Below are 21,191 nucleotides of genomic sequence, written 5' to 3' on the forward strand. Positions count from 1 at the left end.
CACAGATAACATGGTACAATGTTTGTATCAACGAGAATGCGAAGAAAAACGGAGTAAATCTCTTCAAAAGTCTGTGTAATTAATTCAAAGAATTAACAGAAAATAAAGTAAAAACACAATAGTGTAAATGGTTTATTTGATCAGATGCATTGATCACTCAGAGAATCTAAGAGAATCTAACTTTAAAAAAAAAAAATGGTAATAAGCACACAAGGTCTAAAAATAAATTTTTTTGAAAAGGGAAAACATGCCAGTATTATCCAGTCTAATGAATGAAGCTGATGAGTGGTCAAGAGATCACGTAGGAAATATGGAGATGAGTGGTTTGTTGCACACGCTTCAACATGTACATTTATGGTCCCGAGACTGCAGAATGCTTGTCTGAACATCAATTGGTTGCATCCTTAATGTTAACCTATTTCCTATGAAGACGCTACATCTGAGCCCTATCTGTTAGTAGTGTACTATACAGGGAATAGGATACTATTTAGGATGCGCTTCTAATCAAAAAGCCTTTTTACTGTCAGGCAAGTGTGACAACAAAGCATTCTGCTCCACACACTAGATCCTTTCTGTTAAAGAGAAGACAGGTGGGTTTTTGCTTAAATATACAAAATGAGAAGAAAAAAATAAACTATAAGTTAAAATAACATTCAAATTGTATAGAACAGGGTGTTGCAAACTTTGTTTTAAACAATATGTACAGTATTAACCATATGTTAATGAGTGGATTAAGACGTAAAAAACAATGCAACAAATCTGTAGCAAAATATCTGTACATTTAGAAAACGGTTGTGTACTTTCTGTTCTACCGTGTTTGAAATCAACACATCAGAAACGACTGACGCTCATGTCAAAGTGGGTCAGATGAGCACAACTGAATGGAAAGTTTTGAGTGGTTAAATACTATACATTAAACATACAATTATTGTGAGTAGACCATTGCCTAGAGATCAATCAGGTGATTTTTCAGAGTTAAAAAAACCCCCTGGGAATCCAGTTTTAATGTCAAGCTCCTCAAGTAGCTGAATGTGCCTTTCTTGCAGTGTCTACACCTGGCTGCTGATATGTCTTTGTTGGAGCATATTTATCTTTCACTTTTAGTCACTTTTAGTTCTGGATGGTTGTTTGGCCGTCCAATCCTAAAGTCACCAGAGACCCACCAACCACTAAACAGAAAGGTATGTGAATGGCACTTGAGGTCAATGTGAGCACACAATGTAGTTTATCCAGATAAAGCTAATATTTTACGGCTTGGTCCACTAACCATAATAACACTGATGAATGAGATGTTAATTCCGTATTAACCGTAATATTGAGGAGGCTTGTCTATATACACTTTCACATTAACCTGGTCTTGACTTGAGAGATCTCTTTATATTATCTTTAAGATGATTTCCCTAACTGTGGTCACGTCGGCATACATACGTGACCCCATATTTGCTTAAGTACTTTCATTAAGCATATTAGTTTTGGATCTTTGCTTTGTAATACTAACCTATGACATTTGCCCTTTAAAAAGTCCATTAGCCCTTTAGTAACAATGGAAAAGCTAATGAGTTTTTAAAAAGTTCCTCTCGAGCACTCTGTAATTCCAAGAGCAATGGCAGTAGCACCGGGAATGTAAATAAGATACAAACTATATAATATCACCACCTGTGGCGAAATACCTCTCGACCGCTGAGGGAACCATATCCCGTATACATTCTACACTTCTCTCAGGAAAAATCTCTTTCAGGAATTCCCCTACAGACGTCTGTGTCCAGTTTACACATAAAAAGAAAATACAGTTAAAGCCAGTTCAAGTTGTATTGCTTGAAGAAGAAAAAAAATACGGACAGACGGACAAAAGACAAATAAACTCTCACATAAAAAGTATGTTTTAGGCACTTGGCTTGTCTAAGGTTCCCTATAACTGAACTTTCAGACACATCTATCTCTTTCCTTCAGTCCATTCATCTTTTTTTCAGTCCATTCTTCTCTTTCAATATTCCTCTCCTTTAGTGGTTCAGAGAGAGAGGCTGCTAGACTTTCCCTGTCCCTCCCCCTCCTCACGCCTCCCCTAGCACATGCACTGTTCCCTCATCACATGACCACTTCAGCGTTATTGACCGGTCGCAAGTTCTGGTCGTCAAAGCGTCTCCTGACACTCCTCCTCACCGCGTCGGCTCGTCTGTAAGGCTGATTTCGAAGATCTGGGATGTGGGGGGATAAAACAGAAGTTAGTCAGCTTGTCATGGCCTTCAGTCGAGCCCAGAGGCTGGTTGTGTTGGCAGCCAATCAGGCAAAGCAGCTTGAGTTCTCTTACAGTTTACTCTGGGCAGAGGAAAGGCCTAGTGAATTGCATTGCTTTCCAATTTTATTTAGTAATCCTTTTTTCACTATTTATAAAAAACAAGCTGTTGACAGCTTGCCCCAAAAAATATGCCATGTCAAAGAATATGTAGTGTGGTTAAATATATATTTGTACATTTGCCCATGTGTAATAAACAAGGGTTGGTGGGGGGGGGGGGTAGTCATACTTTTACATATAGAGCATTTTAGATTTGCATTCTTAGATCTAAGACATGCAACATTTGTCTCTTATTAACAGTATTAGGAAATAGAAAGTGAACTAGAAACGAGGAGAGGGACCAACAAAGGCACTCTAGTCTGAAGTATGGAAAGCAATCACTTAAGGGGAGGTAAAAAGGAGAAATGCTTGCCAGGTTTGGGACACATCCACCACCACAGGGGTGCTATTGGAGGAATTCCTTACCCTCGAGTGGACATTTGGAAATTTAGTAATATTATTCTTCTTTAGCGCTGGATGGATGAAGAGAAGACACAAATGGAGGTTAAAAGAAGCTCACCCAGAGGGATCACTCTAGTGTTTTCACAGTGGCTTTACAGTGGCAGGAGCGCTTAGCGAGCAAAGCGGCCAATAGGGTGGGCTGGGGCAGATATCAGGGGACAAGATAGGACAGGACTAGGGTGTTAGATTGGCAGGGCTTACTAAAATATGCAGGCACAAAGGGAGGTGCAAAAAAAGCTTTTTTTGTTTCTGACTTTCTGTCTCAAAACTCAGGCTGCTTTGCAGAATGACAATCAGCATGAGCAAATAGAGCCAACCCTCAAACTTCCCACAAAGGCTTTGGAACAGTTCACCAACTAAACCAGAAATATTATTTTTAACAAAGAAAAAAAGGAATATCAAATGGAATATGGCAAAAAACCAAAGCACCGCATGCATTCAGCCAGGGACATAGTGAATGGGACGTTGTGAATTCAACTTAGGAAAATGCAGAAAGAGTTTCCTTAATTACAAAATGACGTGTCTAGGTCTATGTTAGTGACACACAATGGAAAGGAATGTGACATCCAAGGCTGAGAACATAAAATAAAAATTCATTCTTCATGCAATATGTTAGAAAAGTGACCCGACAAAGTCCTGTGATACAAATGGGATCAACCATCAAAGACATAGAGCCAAGCACAAAGTACAGACAACCTTAGCTCTTATCCAGGGTGTAAAGTGTTGCTTTAAGGTGCCTGGACCAGAGCTAGGGGAACTGGAATATGGGATGTTGTGGGTTTGAAGCAGATGAAAGCATGCAGGAACCCAGTGAACAGTACACCAAATACATGACAAAGACAACCCTCCGTTTTAGACAGGTGAACACGCAATAAGCATATAATGCCACAGCCATTTGAACATTTAAGTCAAGACTATGAACACATTGTAAAAGACAACATTATTCACTATTGTAAACTGGGTGATTGAATAAAGAAGTGTCTGAAAGCCATGGTATATTTAAGCAATAAGGCACAAGGGGGTATGGTATATGGCCAATATACCACAGCTAAGAGCTGTTCTTAGGCACGACACCTTGCAAGTGCCCGGACACAGCCCTTACACGTGGTATACTAGAAATATACCGCAAACCATTGAGATGCCTTATTCTGATCACAAAACTGTTATCAATCCTGTTATAAAAGGGAAAAAGTTGTGATGTCATACGCATGATCTACATACCCATGGTCTCATATATCACAACTTTCAACCAATTAGCATTCAGTATTCAAACCACGCGGTTTATAACAGACCGTATACCATGGTCAGGAATAAAAGTACTTTTTACTGTTCTAATAGGATTGGTAACTGGTTTATAGGTACACCTCAGGCTGTGGTATATTGGCCAATACTACCCAACTTCATGCCTTATGGCTTAATTATATCTTTACAGGCTGACATACATGATAACTATCCATATTACATAGCTACTAATGCAAAACTGCCATACACTATAATAGAACTATTGCTCTTAATACTAGCTGACATAATGCAATATATTCATCTTTGATGATAACTAGTGAGCATCAGTTAAGCCACAGTTGCACAGATGCACTTTGGCTATATTAACAGCAGAGGGCACTCACCCTGCAGTACCTCACACTATGAACTGTACAACAACGCTGCTGAATGAAGCCTGAGGGCGAATATCAACGGTACTGCCCGCTGGGACCCGGTTGTGTGACATTATGATTTGCTCCGGTTGATGGTGACAAACGGATGAGGTAGTATGTGACAGGGAAGGCACGCGCTCATGCAGGGTCATTGGAGTGTCCCGAAAACCGCCTCCCCCCCCATGCTAGGAGGGGAAGACGGTGCCCCCCCCCCCCCCCCCCCCCCCCCCACAACCACCCCCCCACCCCCCAAAAGAAATAACACACACGTGACCGACAGTGACACACCCACAGTGTGAGAGAGTGAGAGGGAACACACAGTCAGTGAATGGGGGGGAGAGAGAATGGAGCAGGGTATTTACAGAAACCTTTCAGAGAGAGAGATCTAAGCTTTAGTAATGGTGCTCCTCATTGTGAGCGGGCTCGCAGAAGAACCGTGAGCCCCGTTTGGCTGTGCGGGCGGTAAAGGGCACTGTCTTCAGCACTGCATTGAGACAACAACAACAGCCAAGACAAGACAGTAAGGTGCAGCACTCTATGTAGGGTTTAGCACAGGTTAGCCAGCCTACAGCATCAGAAGACCGGAGCAGTGACACATAAGCACATTCTACAGGGGGTTACTACAAGTCTAAGGGGCTGCTTAAGGTAACAGAATGGAGAAATCCCTGTTGGAGGATTCACACATTTCTTGCCTAATGGAAAGTCCGATTGGAAGCGTTTCTGGGATCAGTAGGGAATAAGCAGGTAATCTAGAAATCCTCCAACTGGGATTTCAGGAAGACCCAGGAATTTTGGCAGATACCAGAAATGTGCCAACCTAGGGTTGTTTCACTGCAGCTAACCCAACGAATGGAGCGCCAACTTAACCATTTTTAAAGGCATTCAGCTCTTATGGTTGATTGTTATGAATAGTTACAGAGCAACTGCCACTCTACGCTCACTGTAAATGACCTAGGGTTGTGTACAACAAATTTACAATTCGCTAGAGGAACATTTTACTGCGGCTCACCAAATAAAATGTGTTTTAGTTTTCCTTGTGTTGACTAATGGTTTTAATAAAAGAGATTCATATATGGACAGCGTCCCAAATAGCAGTCAGTACCATATAAAGTGGACTACCCTGCAAGTCAAAAGTAGTGCACTACATAGGGAAAATGGTACCATTTGGGAAGCAAACCATAAAAACCCATCACCTATAACCTAAGTTATAGGCCTGGCCTTTTTCACAATACTGTTACAAAGCAACAACAGACAGCAGAAAATGATCATACACACATTTGAGTCAGTTCCAAATGCCTACATCACATTAGCTGGATTATCAATTTATGTTTTGAATCCATGACTTTGGTTAAATAAAGCATTCAGATTTAATCATTGACAGTTCAATCACTGGAATAGTTAAGACGTACGTGTTAGTGTTTTAAAAACGTACGTTAAAGATTGCATGAGACTGGATTGGAACACAGGAAGGTACCTTCATGCAAAGTGATCAGCGTGTGTGTGTGTGTGTGTGACTGAAGGTGACTGGCCCCAGGTCCTGTTTACCGGTGATGATGTCTTCGATTGCTCCATCCTTCCCCTCGTAGACGTGGCGGCTGCCTGTGTCTTTCACCTGCTTCTTCTTCAGCTCAGCTATCAGCTCGTGCTGCTGGCTCCTGCTCCTACTGTTTTTATGGGATGGAGACTGGTGGCGACGCACGCCGACGCAGGTACGCACACACAGAGGTACGCACGCACACAGGCGGACACATTAAAAACACGGGCACACAGACAAGGATATAGAGACGAACAAAACCTGTTAGACAAGGACACTGACAGTTAACTCCCAGGAACCATTATAGGCTATTAAAATAGCATGACAGTCCAAAGGCATGTTCCTGCTCAGTAAAACCCAGTGCCACAGCACTATTATAGTTGCATCTCATTGGAATACAGAATGGCTTTAAATAGGAAATAAGGTGCCATTCACACTAATATGATACTGACTTGACACAGTAAGTGTCTTGAGCACATATAATAAACTGTCTGGTTCCAAACCTGACTGCTGATTAGCAGAAACCTGTTATACATGAGACTATATACCAATAGTGTATCGGGAGAATAAACATTTCATGAGAATTGGGCAAAGAGAGAGAGTAAAAGAGTTAGAGAGAGAGGGAAGAGGGAAAGAGTTAGAGAGGGAAAGAGATAGAGAAAGAGGAAAAGAGTTTGAGAGAGGGAAAGAGTTAGAGAGAGCGTTAGAGAAAGAGGGAAAGCGTTAGAGAAAGAGGGAAAGCTTACCTTCTGGTCTTCCTGGTCCATCATGGCCTCCTGCTCCAGAAGTCTCTCCATCATGATCTGCTCTGCTCTCTTCCTCTGCTCGTTATCCTCCTCCGCTTGCTTAGAGAACACACACACACACAGATAAACACGTAATTAAGTCCAACACACAGCTGCACCAGAGCCCTTCGTCTGGCCTCTTCAGTGTGTGTGTCGTAGAGCCTCTAAAGTGTTTACACGGAGGAGACATTGGTGTACGCGGGTTGATCAGGACCGGGTGGGGGGGTGGGATGAGGGGAATGTTTTGGGACAGTCTGGAGGGGTGTGTGAGAGGAACATCGGTCTCACCCTGTAGGCCCTGACAAAGCGCACAAACACCGGGAAAAACACGGACGGAGGCGTTGTTTTGGAATTCTCGCCAAAGAATTTGACAGCCTCGTCGAAGGCATCCTGCAAGAGAACAAAAGCAACCTTCTTTAGCATCTTTTAAACCTGTAAACGCTAAGTTAGTGGGTAATTAAATGTAAACCTTAAAAAAAAAAAAAAGGATGCGCTAGTTGGAAGTATAACTTGCAGTTGTGTACATGCTCAGTGTGAAAACAGTTAAACTGAGATTAACTGTGTTGTGAGGTGACGGGGTTACCTGTGCGATCTTGGCGTCATCCTGCAGCTTCTTCAGCTTGCCCTCATTATGTGTGATGAAGTCTTTCAGCATGGTGTTGTGGCCATGCATGCTGTACTCCCGCTTGGTCAGGTCCATGCCACGCTGGAGCTCCTTCACGTCCAGCAGAACGTTTTCCAACGACACTGAAATTGCACACACACGCGCACACACACACACAAGCGCATGCACATAATTAGATATTGTTTAGAGCGAGGTACTCCCTGAGAAGGGCCATTCTTTATTGTGTTTACAGCATGGCGCTCTAGGGGAACGCACACCATAGCGTGGAGTCAATGTCCCAAACACAGAACCACATCAAGCACTCTCTAAAATAAAGACAGCAAATTATTGCAATAACAATGCAATAGAAGTGCCTGTAGATGCAACAACATGGCCCATCCTGTCCATATACGCTGCCATGTCTGATCATTAGGGAGATGGCACCAAATAGCACCACATTCCCTGTTCAGTGCACACATTTTGATAGGGGCCTGATGTGATTAAGCATGGACCGGGCTGTACTGTGAATCGTACCTGCGGCAGCCTTCTCCACATAATGCAGTTCATTGTAGAACAGATTCACTTGGTGGTACTTCTCCTTCACCACGTTGGCTATGTAGTGCAGCAGTGTCAGTTTCCGGTCTGTCGACTTGGTGTCTAGAAGCTGGAGGAAATGACGGGAAAACATGAAGAGTAAAGGTTGTGCCTGCATCCCAAATGAACCCCTATTGAGCTATTTCCTATGTAGTGCACTACTTTTGATCCGGCCAAATAGGACTTTGAAGCAGGTCATACACTATACACTAAGAGGCTCTTACCAAATCTAAACTTTGTAGTTTAAAACCGTACACTGCTCCACGTTTACTGCTATTCATGTAGTTTCCAAGAGCCAGGATAATCTGGAGGGAAACAAACAGAAACATGAGAATGACAACAGAATATAACTTTTTAAGACTTTTTGAATAATTAGAAAACACCACAAGTGACAAAAGAGCTGCTTACCTCAAGAATTTTCTTGAGTTTCTGTGAGGACTTTATTGACACAGACGCTGCGATAATCGCGTGAAGTTGCTGTGAAGCATAAAAAACAAGACAGCAGAACAAACGTCAGATGACGGCAGAATCTAACGTAGAAAAAAGTCAAACTAGCGAGAAAAATAATCCTCCTATTTTCATTGCCTACAATTCTCAAATCCCTTTTACTCCTGACCATTACCCAAAGTTTCCATTTGAACCGAGTGTGCTAGGTAGGGATTTGGGGAGAACGTGGGACACCACCAAGAAACGCCCATCCTCACCGGTGTCAGCATCTGGACACTCTCACAGAAGTTGCCGATGAAGGCCATGATGGTCATCTTCTGCATGAGCCGCTCGATTTTACTGAAGTGCATCATGAAGCGGTCCTCGTCTGTCAGCACCTCGAGCGGCTTCCTTTCCTTCTCGTACTGACGCATGATCTTCACCTCGTTCTCCGTGGGCAGGAAACGCATCAGGCACTCCACGTAGTCCACTGACAGGGTGCGCAGGTCAAACCTGAGGGAGGCGGGTGGGAAGATGGCGGTTACTCAAAACTTGAGACAGCCAGCGTGCGTGCACACACACACACACACACTTCACTTCAGCCCAATGTACTGTCATTTTCAGTCCCACGCAGATAAAGTCAACAAGTTCATGTAGTGAAGAAAGTGCATACCATATGGCACACTAATCCCTATGTAGGTGAGTACTGTTGATGAAAGTACAGCACTATAAAGGGAATAGGGTTCCATTTGGTATGCACTTTCTTATAATGTCTTACAGCTGAATGGCCTTGCAGATCTCCTCGGGGGCCTTGCCCACTTTCCTCAGGGTGATAGCCATGTTCTTCGCCCGGTTGGCATCCAGCAGCGCCACCTTGTTGGGACCCTTCTGGATGATCTTGGTCTTGCTCATGCTCACGTCCAAGGCCGGGCCCTGTGCTTTCGTCTTGAACATCTCCTCAAACTCTTCCACGTTCAGGTCCTGATGGTTGAGGAGATGCCAAGCGGTTATGTTGAAATCCTAACTGACAGTCCCATAGTGGGGGGCCCTACATTTAGGTCGAGGTACGGTCGCGTAACAAATGTATGGGAAGCTGGGTTTTAATCATGTCTATGTATTTCATTTCTCAGATCAGTCAAACAACACCCTTAAAATACACACAGCTGCCGTGTGTAATTTACGCATGGTTCTGGGAACTGTGTGAGAGTAGTGTAACTGTGTTGGTTGTTGTAAGCGTCCCGACCTCCAGTATCCTCTCGTCGTCGATCTCATTGAACACCGTGCCGTTGATTTGGTTAGGCTTCAGTGCCACCCAGTTAAACACGGGCATGCGGAACTTGGTCTTGATGGGCTTCTTAATCTTCACGGCTGGATGGGGCACAGAGGAATTTGTCAGCATCTATTAATTCATTAACTCTAATCCCTTTATTTGGCTCTATTTTGGACCTGGGTACTTATGGCTCAGGTCAAAAGTAGTGCAGGGTAGCAGTCATGATGAACCATGGCTAATCCATGACTGCTGGGGGGGGGTGACACACAGGGGGAGACTGCATCACGAAAACGGTCTAAACCAGACTGACCATAAGGACACATTCAAGGTGTCCCACAGTGAGCTCTATAGCATAGTCTCCTGGACTCCGGCTAACTCTTCACTGCTAGCCACGGCCACTACAAATGATTTATATAAGCGAGTGTAAATGGGGGGATGTCACATTGAGTTTGCTCTATTACATACATCTACACATGGCCATGTGGTCATCAGTGGAACAGTTGGTGCTGATATAGACTTAGAATACAGCAATGCTGTGTTTAAAAGCCCAGGTTGACCGCCTCACCTCAGGTTAACAGACAAGACAGACAGACAGACAGACAGATAGACGATGTCACAGAGAAATAAAGACACAGATTGGAAAGTGGGACTGTCAGGGCATTCAGGGCTTGATCAACATTCTCCTATCTCACTCTCATCTTCGGCCGGCCAGCTGTGGGCACATCAGCATGCAACAGACACTAACGAGACAATAACCATCACACAGGCACATAGTACTGTACAGGTAGCAGGTGGGAATATGGCATTTTCAGTACATCAAAGTTGTCAAGTAAGACAAACCGAATTGAATTCTGTTTAGTCTAATTAACCAGTATTTGACAGGCTAAGGACCAGCACTTCAGCATCCCATAATGATGACAAAAGACTCCTCAGGTCAATGTTATGTATTGTGCTCTAGCCTTTTCCAGGACAGCAGCAGAGAATAACCAATATTTTAGGAGGGTTTGCAAGAGAATTAAAAGAAAATGCATGCCACAACATCCAATTTCATGCTTGGCTAGACAAAAAAAAATCATTTTTAGTCTAGCCATTTCCTAGGACATAAGTGGTCATGACTTGTGGACCTTCATTTTGTGTGTGTGTCTGTGTGTATGTGTGTGTGTGTGTGTGTCTGTGTGTGTGTGTGTGTGTGTGTGTGTGTGTGTGTCTGGACTGTCTTCACATTTAAGATGAGACTAAAAATACCATTTCCAAAATAGGGGAGGGGAGGAAGCGTGAAAAACAAATACATGACAGAGAAAACCTACAGAACAGTTTGATGGGTCCCTCTGGTTGGCAGAGCAAAGAAAAAAGCATCCAGAGAAATGATTAATCACAAAGGAATGACATAAAGGAAAGACAGAGATCTGTCACAAAATACATCCCTACTTGGACCACAAACTAAACTATTCCTGTACGGTCAAAACAACCTTTAAAATGTAAGTGTACTATTGCAATTTCTACCAAAACCATTATTTGGAAGAGCCGACTGCTGGGATGCAGGCTTTGGCTTACTGTGTTGGGTTGTTTCCTTAAATAACTGCCAGATTCTTTATGCTGGGTGACCAGAGAACTGGATAAACTGGAGACGTGGCTTAGTAGAGGCATTTTCAACCACTTTCGACCACCCGTGAGAGTAAATATCACTCTGGTTCATCTATTTTGTTGCATTGTTGTCACTTGTACGGTATGTTAAGATTGATCACTGGCTTTAATGACGTTTACACAAGAGTAAGAATCCAGCAAGTATGTCTGGATATGTAAATAATAATGTTGTGAAATGTATATGGGGATAAGCGCTTTGCCACAATATTAAATTTTAATTAGCAGTTTATAAAACTTAACACAAATTACATTTACTGTCCAAGGGGACAAATCTGAATGCCCTGCCCTTAAACGGCCCCTAAAAACGTTGTTTTTAGCCATGTATTTTCTTGAGTTCTGAGAACTTAGAGCAGATTAGTTTCATTTTTATCAACAGTCCTATATTCATAGTGAAGTGTCTAATTCTGTAATGGTACTGTTGTCACAATGTCACACTGCATTCCTGTTGTAACTGGTTAAAGCCTGCAGAGTGACTAGTTGAGGAGGAGACCGGTCACTGAGGCACCCATGACAGCCCATTCCCCAGACAACCCTGAACAGGAAATCAAACAGCTTGAAATACACTGTGAGTAAAGAGCATCAGACACACTCACAGTCATCTGCTGACAGGCTCATGCTCTACATCTGTCTGTCTCACACCTACACACACAAAGACTGCTCAGTTGATGAGGTCATATACTGTAGGCGTAGATACAAAAAAAAAATCAGAAGAATAGGAAAGCACTCGTTGTATGCCCGGAGTCATTATGATAAGGGCTGGGAAAATCCTCCAGATTGCAATGCTTGATAATGACGGTTTGTAAAGACACCCGAAAGAGTTCAGTCACTGAGCTGGCTGATAACCATCACCCTACATGAACAGAAACACAGCTTATCATAAAAACCGCTTTGATGGGTTCACAGGTAAGGTGTGTTTCGTACACAGAGGGCATCCCAAATGGCACCCTCTTTCTTAGGCAGTTGCACTCCTTTTCACTGGAGGTACAGAGGGCACGGGGTGCTGCTTGGGATGCGGTCCGCAGTCTCAGACGCAGGTGGCGTCTGGGTGGGCTGATCTTACCCGCTAATCCTGAGTTGAAGATGACGGTGGGGGATCCGCAGCCGGGAAGTGGGGGGGCCATAGGCGGTGGAGGCGGGGGCAGGGGGACGGACACCTCCATGGGGCTGGGGGGTGGCGGTGGGGGAGGAGGAGGCGGAGGAGGGGGAGGGGGAGGTGCGGCAGGGCCAGCGAGTGGTCCATTTGGCACTGGAAGAGATGGAGAGAAATTGAGGTTCAAATTGAAAACAAGCCGTTGCAGAGAGAGAGAGAGAGAGAGAGAGAGAGAGAGGACTAGAGAATGAAAGACAGCGTGGAATTGAGATGACAGCAGGAAAAGTCTCTCAGCAGATTGCTGCTCCTCTGGGGTGCTGCTCTGCTCCCTGGTTTCCTCTCAGATGGTTTCTCCCCAGCTCTGTTTGTCACAACTCAAATATAAGATGAGCTTTGGAAAAAGGCATAATTCAAAATACCACTGGGCGAAATTAAAGGGCCTGTTGTGAAAGTAGCAACTAACAATCCAGACTGTTTAGCTCCCGGCTCGGGCTGAACACAAGACTGAGCCTAAACTCTGAACTCCACCTACCAGCTCCGGATCCAGGTGGTGGGGGAGGGGGGGGCGGCCCGGGCATCCCCGACAACCCATTCGACCCCCCGTTATAGATCCCCGACACGCCCTCCGTTCCGGCCACCAGCGGACCCCCGGGGGCAGGAGGCGAGGGCAGGATGGAGATGTCCCCGTCGCCCTTCTTCTGGATCTTGATAGTGCCTTGTTTCTCCAACTCGTGGATCTTCTTTTCCAGGTGGCACTGCCTCTGGATGGCGTCATCCTTCTCCTTCACTATCCGTCGCAGCGTGTGCACCTGCGAGCTGGCGTCCTTGTACACTTCCTGGGGGGGGGCAAATGTTAGTTACATGACTAAACAGTCACCTCTTTTTGTAAGGACAAAATGTGATCTTTGACACCACCGTAATGAATAATAGGACCTTAATGCTTTTGACATTATCAAAAAGGCCCAATGCAGACGTCTTTGTTTCAATATTGAATAATTTCAGGGAACATTAATGTGATCGTTCTCAGGTCAAATAATCAGAAATGTAAATCAGGCCATTTAAACTGCATGAATTTGCTAGAACGGCCTGGGGGCAAGGATTGAGCTAGAACACATTTTCCACCTCGTGATTCAATTAAATATCAATATCAATCTATTTTATAAACCCAGTAATTAAATGGAAACAAGGTCCAGTGGACACTTTATCTCCACTTTTAACACATCCCCTTCAAACTGGAAAGGTGACAGGGACTGACACATTGAGCAATAAAAGGCCAAAACTCCATCCTAGAAAAAACTGGCTGACATTTCAGGTGGTCTTTTCAAACCGCTCTTACATTCAAAGGGCATAATGATTATTTTCAAAATGTCACCGTACTATTTCAGGCTCATAGTGGAAATAAACATATAACTCAAACCAATCCAGCGAATAGATTAAGGTGTTTATAGATTAAGGTGTACGTGAGGCAGAACAGAGAATTAAGAAGATGTGTTGTCTCACCCTGATGGAGTCCAGCTCCTTGTTGCGTGCCATCAGCTGTTTCTCCAGCTCCACGATCTTGGACATGGCCTCATTCTCCGTGTCCTGCAGCTTCTCTGTCATCTAGGAGATCAAAGGTCAAGGGTCAGATGAAAGGGGGTAATGAGAAAAACGCGGCGATATAACGATATGCCTTGCTTAACGATATCATGGTGAACGATCATTTCCTCACACATTTCCACAGCGTTTACAATCCTTAATATATACCATCACAGTCAAGATTAGACAGATGGCTAATACAAAGATGATTAATATTTGTGCCGGTTTTTAATTGTGTGTCTAGTGTCGCAATGCTACAGGTATATGTCTGGGCATTAGCCATAAAGACATTCATGTCAAATTCTTTGGATCTGTTAGATGTGTGTGAACATCAAGAAGCAGACCTTTGAACACGTAAGTGGCTAGGATAGGACGTCCACTGACCCTTTGTAATGTGTTGCCTAGTGCAGTGTGTGTGTGTGTGTGTGTGTGTGTGTGTGGGGATGTCTATTTGTGTAACACGGGACTGATCTAAAGGGCCTTTGAGAAAGAAAGAGAGGGCTGTGCGAGAGAGGGGGATGTGGTGCAAAGCCAGTGGGACAGCCCTTTTAAGTCACTGTAAATGTTGTCTTTAACAGTGCGTTACGGTGCCACATGCTGACATCTGCACTGGATTGTAATCATTATGTCAAAACAGATGAAGTACAAGCACTTCACAGGAGCAGGCAGGACACAGTGACCTGAACTAAGAGAGGGCTGCATTTCACTTCTGAGTAACCAAGACTGTTAAATCAGTGATCGAGTCTGGGCGGAGAGGTAGTGTCGGGTCAAGAGTTCAGTCTATGGTTTGGAGTGTCAAACGGAAGTTAGCGGGTACAGGCCGACGGTGTCCCCTATTCTCAATTTAGTGCACTACGTTTGACTGTGGCCCATAGGGCTCTAGTCAAAAGAAGTGCACTGTAAATATGATAGGGTGCGGTTCAGGATGCAGACAGAGTAGGTGTGCGGGGTGTGTGGGGTTGTGATTTTCTTTACATGTGACATGTTCTCCTCCAGCTCCTCCACGCGTTCCAGTGCTGCGTTCTTGGTCTCGGCATCCTCCAACAGCGCTCCCACGTCGAATACGTTGTCCAGGTACGCCTGGATCTGCACCTGCAGCTTGTCACTCTCAGTGTGTTTCAGTTTCTACGGACACACAAACACATTACCATTACAGGAGGAAGACAATGCAAACACATTACCATTACAGGAGGAAGAAAATGCAAACACATTACCATTACAGGAGGAAGACAATGCAAACACATTACCAATACAGGAGGATAAAACAGCAAACACATTACCATTACAGGAGGATAACACTGCAAACACATTACCATTACAGGAGGATAACACTGCAAACACATTACCATTACAGGGGGATAAAACTGCAAACACATTACCATTACAGGAGGATAAAACAGCAAACACATTACCATTACAGGAGAAAAACACTGCAAACACATTACCATTACAGGAGGATAAAACTGCAAACACATTACCATTACAGGAGGATAAAACTGCAAACCCATTACCATTACAGGAGGATAACATTTGCAAAAACCACTACCCAGAGTGTTCATCCAAAACAAACAATGGACAGATAGGCAAACAGATGGCCAGACACACAGACTGGCAGTCAGAAAGACATGGAAGAGGATGGATAGGACTGACTCACTGAACACAGGGTAACATCTCAAGATGATTTCAGCCAGTCAACACCAGTGAGAGTTTGTGTTTGCATCTCAACAAACAGTATTGTCTGTGATATATAGCAGGGCTGGGGTCAACTCCACAATTCAGTCCATTAAGTAAACAGACATTGAAACAACCTCCATAACAGACTCGAAATAACAGGTTACTTACATCCAAGTAGTCGTCCAGACAGAGCTTGGTGAAGTCGTACTGTAGGTGAACCCTGAAGTTCATGTCTTCTACTGAGTGGACCACGATGTTGATGAACTGCATACATGCCACCTTCAGGGACCAGCAAGCAGAACAGCTGGTCAGAGAAGTCATACAGCCACACCCAATATGCCTTTACATGGGACAAGTCCTGCATCCATACCGGGCCCTCAAAAGGGCAGTTCAAAAGGAATAGGGCGCCAATGGGGAGTGTACGTGTGTAAACAAGCGTGAGTATGTATGTAAATGAGGCTGCATTGATTATGCCAAATGGACTGATGAACGAAGTCACTTCTGCTGGTTTCCCAGACTGCACCCACAGTGATCTGGTTAAAAGTAGTGGACTACATAGACACTTCACTGATCTATGTACATAAGTGGGACACCACGGAGGCAAGGCATTCCTGTCACCATTCTAATACTGGCTTTATGGACTTCCTTAAGGAGCTTGCAGTCAACTGGGTGAGAGATGCCAGCCCTGTCTGACAAATCGGTTTGCCTTTGGGCTTTTGTCAAATGATTGGCCCGGAACCAAATGGCTTAGTGGACTTGTGACTTATGACACACAAGGACTATTCAAACACGCATGGCACCCGCTGAGCTCTCGTACACACACAACGAGCACAGACCATGGGCCAGACTTGAAGTTAAGGCCGTTTGACTCACAGAAGAAAGAAGAAATCTGGGGCACACCACACAAACTGCTGTCTAATACATACTGGCAGGGTATGTAGGAACCAATACAACTGAGTATTAATGAATGAATTGGTTACCAAGTGATTTTGAGGAATATGATTTAGCCTAACAAGCTCTAGCTAGTCCAGTGAAAACGCTGTTTACCATGAAGTCAATGTTGTTGTCCATGTCCTTAAAGTGCTCCATCAGCTTCTCAAACCTCTGGGTCTCAGCACACACCTGTAAGAAAACGTATCCATCAATCATTCACCTTTCACCACCTTGTCAACAGCCAATAATAAAGCCCCCTATTCTCTCAGGGCTACTGTCAAAAGTAGTGCACTTCTGTGTGGAGCCATGGTCCTCCCTCCATGCATGGTCCTCCCTCCATGCATGGTCCTCCCTCCATGCATGGTCCTCCCTCCATGCATGGTCCTCCCTCCATGCATGGTCCTCCCTCCATGCATGGTCCTCCCTCCATGCATGGTCCTCCCTCCATGCATGGTCCTCCCTCCATGCATGGTCCTCCCTCCATGCATGGTCCTCCCTCCATGCATGGTCCTAAAAATTAAGGAGAGTGATTTTCCACCCTACAGGAAAATAAGTAGTGCACTTCATAGGGAATAGCAGGCTATTTGGGATGCCTTCCCATTACAATGCTGGACTGTGTAAAAATGCAGCACTAGATACTATAACCTCTGCTTTGTATAAAACCTACCCTTATACAGTTTCCTCACTCTTTCCCATCACTCTCCTACCACTCTCCAATTCTCTCCCATCACATATCAGATGAAATATCACTGTGACGTCTTCCTCCATATCATACCTCCTTGAAGTTGTCAAACGCAGAGAGAATGATTTCATGTCCCCCCCTCACGAGACACACTGCGGCCAGTAGCTCCAACACCAGAGCTTTGGTTCTGAGGGGAGAAATGAGAGAGAGCAGTGATCGGTTAAGCTGGACTGATGTTGGTGCGAATACCAACCATGTTGGACACCCTGAGAGAAAAGGTAACATTACGTTTGCGTTCCAAGACCGCACCCTATTCCCCTCATAGCACTCTACTTCTGAAAAGAAATCCAGGGTCACTGGTAAATGGTGGTACAGTATGGAGGGGATAGGGACCCACCCAAGGTTACATCAGGTCTAACTCATATTCCTGGATCCAAAATGTCAACAGACATCATCAATTCAATGGAATTATATGTTAAGTAGGTCCGTGGATCTGATCCCGGGGATTAAATGCAAGACATATTACAGAGTGAATCACTCAGCCGTAATCCCTGCGACTGGTAACCTGCAACATTAGCTCATTCACCCTGACTTGCTCTGCTCTGTTGTTAAATAGCATGTATTCCATTGTAATCCTAGAGGAATTCCTAAACTGCATCAAAGATTACAGGAGGGGACGGATGATTTGACGCAGCTCATCCCCGGGACCGACATGCACACCCTGCGCTGAACACACCTTAAACACACCCAATGCTGAAGCAGAGGCAGACGTGCGAACACTCGCACACACGCTTACGTAAACAAACGCCAGAGGCCTGTACGAGGGACTCCTGCGGGCCAGGAGATCCCTGAGCAGCAGCCAGTGTTTTCCTGGGGTGCCCCGCAGTGTCCTCACCTGGAGTGGTGAACAGAGCTTGGGCAGCAATAAGCGGAAAGGGGCTGTACTCATAAAGCCACTCAGGGTGATGACCCAGGTTTTGTCTTTAAGATCATCATTCATATTATTACAAGGAACAAAAGAGACCTAATCCAAGATCAGGACTAAGAACTAGAGGAGCTGTTTAAACAGAGACAGTGGAGGTTCTGACCGTCAAAGGCTTACCTTGGATTTTTATTGTTGAGACTAAGTGCAATTTCATTGACAGCATGCGGGTGGGACATCACCATGTTGAAGCCGTACTGGGTGATCAGTGGGACGAGAGAGAAAGAGGAGTGAGACAGGCCGCTTGGTAAAACACAGAGAGTAACTCTGGTGACAAGAAAAAGGGAACACTGAAAATAACGCGTCGGCTGAAGACGTGTCAAACGACAAATTTAATTTGACTGAGGATAGGGGCGTTCGGGCAGGCACGTTTCTGCCCTCCATCCTATGGCCGTGTCCACACGGTGCACAGCCATTGAGGGGAAAAGGGTGACATTTGGGACAGCCATATGAATGGGGTCAGCATGGAGACTTTAGGACGCTCTCACCTGGTAGTTCATGATAGCCCGCAGGCACATGATGCAGACGTGAACGTCGTCCTTCTTACAGACCAGCCGGGAGTTCTTCAGAGTTCTCCGGCTCGGCAGGGTGTTGCAACTGAAACATACGTGTGTGTGTGTGGGGGGGGTGAGGAGAAATCTACAGTTTGAACCTGCAACAACACTCATGGCTTGGTAAACAAAAAGACACATCGCCTGAGAGGTGTTGCAGCCCACAGCACATTTTCCCGTCAGACATTCCTTTATAAGCAAACATTGACGACGTCTATGGCACATTACATGGACACACAAAGAGCTGTGTAATCCAGCCTCGCCCGGAGGCCAGAGGGGAGGCTGAGAGGCTGAGTTTTAATTGAACCATCCCGCACAAAGATATCACTAACGGCTGGTACAATGGCAGCAGTTCATTTGCATGCACGGCAGTGATCGCTCTGCCTTTGTCAAGACAGGAGGGCAGAGAGGCTTTTCTTTCAGACACCTCCCTTGCTATGAAAGGAAAGTGCTTGAGTAGCACACTACAGTTGCGTGTGTGAGTGTGTGAGAGAGCAAATGTGAGGCAAGTGTATTTGTGTGTGTGTGTTTGCACGCTACTGAATTTAGTCTAGCAGAGGTCAGCCCAGCCGGGGACGTACGACAGGTTATTTCCAGCTCTGTGTGTCACAAGGCTCTCTCTAACAGCCTTGGTTCTGGGAAAAGGTGTCTTCAGGCTTCTGATGAACACATACACACAAACACACACACACACATGCTGATTCATGTCAGCACTTTTGCCTTAAGGCTTTGACTTTAAGGTCCTGTTTAGGGGTGGATTGTGTGTGTGTCTGTGTGTGTGTGTGTGACTAAGCTCTGATAAGAACTTGAAGTGAGGGCAAATAGGGACAGATTAACAGAGTCACTGTAGTAAGTTGTCTAACCAATCTGAAGCGGTGGCTGATTTATGGGCTTTATGGGCTGAGTTACAATGTTTGTGGGTAGTAGGTAAAGTAGCAACAAAACCGTGTGTGTCTCTACATGTGACCGTGTGTGTGTCACTACGTGTGACTGTGTGTGTGTGTGTGTGTGTGTGTCTCTACGTGTGACCGTGTATGTGTGTGTGTGTCTCTACACCGTGTGTGAGTTTACCTATGCTCTTTGTTCCATTTAGGTGAATGCTTACACAGAACGAAACAGAACGTAACAGATTTCCTCACATGACACACTTCATGAGATGGTGACACAATGTGAACACTGCCTCACACACAGCCAGGAACAGAAGACGGCATTCTTTAAGAGTTATTGTCTTCTTTCCCATCGTTACAAAAATGATATTCAAGCATTTAAGCCTTCCAGCCACCGGGCATCATTGGGAGAATGGCACACATTCAAAGGAAAGAGACATGAGGCGACTGTTTATGTTCCAAGTGGCACCACATTCCCTTTATAAGTATCCTAATTTTATAGGACCTAGTTTAAAACTAGGGCACCAAATAGGAAATAGGCTTCTGTTTGGGACATGGATCATGTTTCTTGTACACAGAGGAGATGATGTGTGCTGACAGGACTATGAGTAAAAAGAGAAAGTAATTCTCCATGATGCAGTGCAGGCATGGAAGACTTGTTTTGACAGGCCGGCATGTGTACCAAAAGATGCTTCAGGGCCTCCAAGCTATGTTTCCATGGGTGTTATTTCAACACCAGTCTCTCATGGACATATTTTCAAACAGGAAATTACACATCATTCTTTGCTTACACAGCCAGATCATTTTAATTGTACTTATTTCACCACTAAGTTTGATCCCCTAATGCAGGGGTTCTCAACTCCGAGCCTGGGCACCCAGACTACTGCTTGTTTCCTATTCTACCCGATAGTTAATTGCATTCACCTGGTGTCCCAGGTCTAAATACGTCAATATATAGAGGGCTAGAATGAAACCCAGCAGTACTTTGGGTCCCGAGGTCTGGATTGTAGGACCACTGCCCTAATGGAACCTTATTCCCAGTATAGTTCACTACTCTCTGTAAGGCTTAGGTCCGAAATTCTTCACTATAATGGGAATAAAGGAGCCATTCGAGACATAAAAAATGCTACTTTAGATCACATCTCGCTACATCACAAGAAAACTAGAAACACAACTATTAAAGTACGACATTCTAGCCTAAGGATGTCCAGGGAGGTGTGAGGGGGGAATTAGACATACCATCGTCCTTGCGAACACTTGGGGCATTTCAAAGAGCTCGGCGTCCTTCAAGTGTGCAGTGAGGTTTTAAAAGAAAGCACAAACAGTTTTTAAGATGAATGTTAGAAATGTGACAACCTGTCCAGCCAAACAAGAGACCTGCCAAACCTGACTAATTTTTAGGAGCAGCACTTCTGAGTGACAGCACGCCAGGCCTCGGACAACAAAACGACATGTGTCATTTTCAGCCTTGTAGTGATGTTGTCAGAAGGCTGCGTAAGGGGGAATTATAA

The 21,191-nt window shown here is 44.7% G+C and overlaps 1 protein-coding gene across 8 annotated transcripts in view; it reads right to left on the reverse strand.

Moving 5' to 3' along the window:
- Positions 1–108: 108 nt before the first annotated feature.
- Positions 109–21,191, reverse strand: part of fmnl2a (formin-like 2a) — a 62,526-nt gene continuing 41,443 nt past the window's right edge. Inside the window, exons 8-29 of one of the 8 annotated variants that reach the window (XM_034286743.1) lie at positions 20,920–20,964; positions 18,731–18,839; positions 18,363–18,439; positions 17,354–17,447; positions 16,693–16,767; positions 15,814–15,924; positions 14,947–15,096; positions 13,894–13,995; positions 12,926–13,229; positions 12,364–12,549; positions 9,633–9,757; positions 9,168–9,370; positions 8,668–8,902; positions 8,372–8,440; positions 8,188–8,268; positions 7,904–8,033; positions 7,349–7,512; positions 7,054–7,155; positions 6,727–6,825; positions 5,992–6,130; positions 2,759–2,805; positions 109–2,195 (exon numbers count right to left, since the gene is read on the reverse strand). In XM_034286743.1, the coding sequence (XP_034142634.1) occupies positions 2,157–2,195; positions 2,759–2,805; positions 5,992–6,130; positions 6,727–6,825; positions 7,054–7,155; positions 7,349–7,512; positions 7,904–8,033; positions 8,188–8,268; positions 8,372–8,440; positions 8,668–8,902; positions 9,168–9,370; positions 9,633–9,757; positions 12,364–12,549; positions 12,926–13,229; positions 13,894–13,995; positions 14,947–15,096; positions 15,814–15,924; positions 16,693–16,767; positions 17,354–17,447; positions 18,363–18,439; positions 18,731–18,839; positions 20,920–20,964 (2,686 nt within the window). In that variant the 3' untranslated portion in view covers positions 109–2,156. Of the gene's footprint in view, positions 2,196–2,705; positions 2,806–4,814; positions 4,931–5,991; positions 6,131–6,726; positions 6,826–7,053; positions 7,156–7,348; positions 7,513–7,903; positions 8,034–8,187; positions 8,269–8,371; positions 8,441–8,667; positions 8,903–9,167; positions 9,371–9,632; positions 9,758–12,363; positions 12,550–12,925; positions 13,230–13,893; positions 13,996–14,946; positions 15,097–15,813; positions 15,925–16,692; positions 16,768–17,353; positions 17,448–18,362; positions 18,440–18,730; positions 18,840–20,919; positions 20,965–21,191 lie in introns of all 8 variants that reach the window. The other 7 variants (XM_029113384.2, XM_029113385.2, XM_020054980.3 and 4 more) reach the window with 7 other exon arrangements.

This window comes from Esox lucius, chromosome 16 (assembly GCF_011004845.1).
Source record: "Esox lucius isolate fEsoLuc1 chromosome 16, fEsoLuc1.pri, whole genome shotgun sequence".
Lineage (NCBI taxonomy): Eukaryota > Metazoa > Chordata > Actinopteri > Esociformes > Esocidae > Esox > Esox lucius.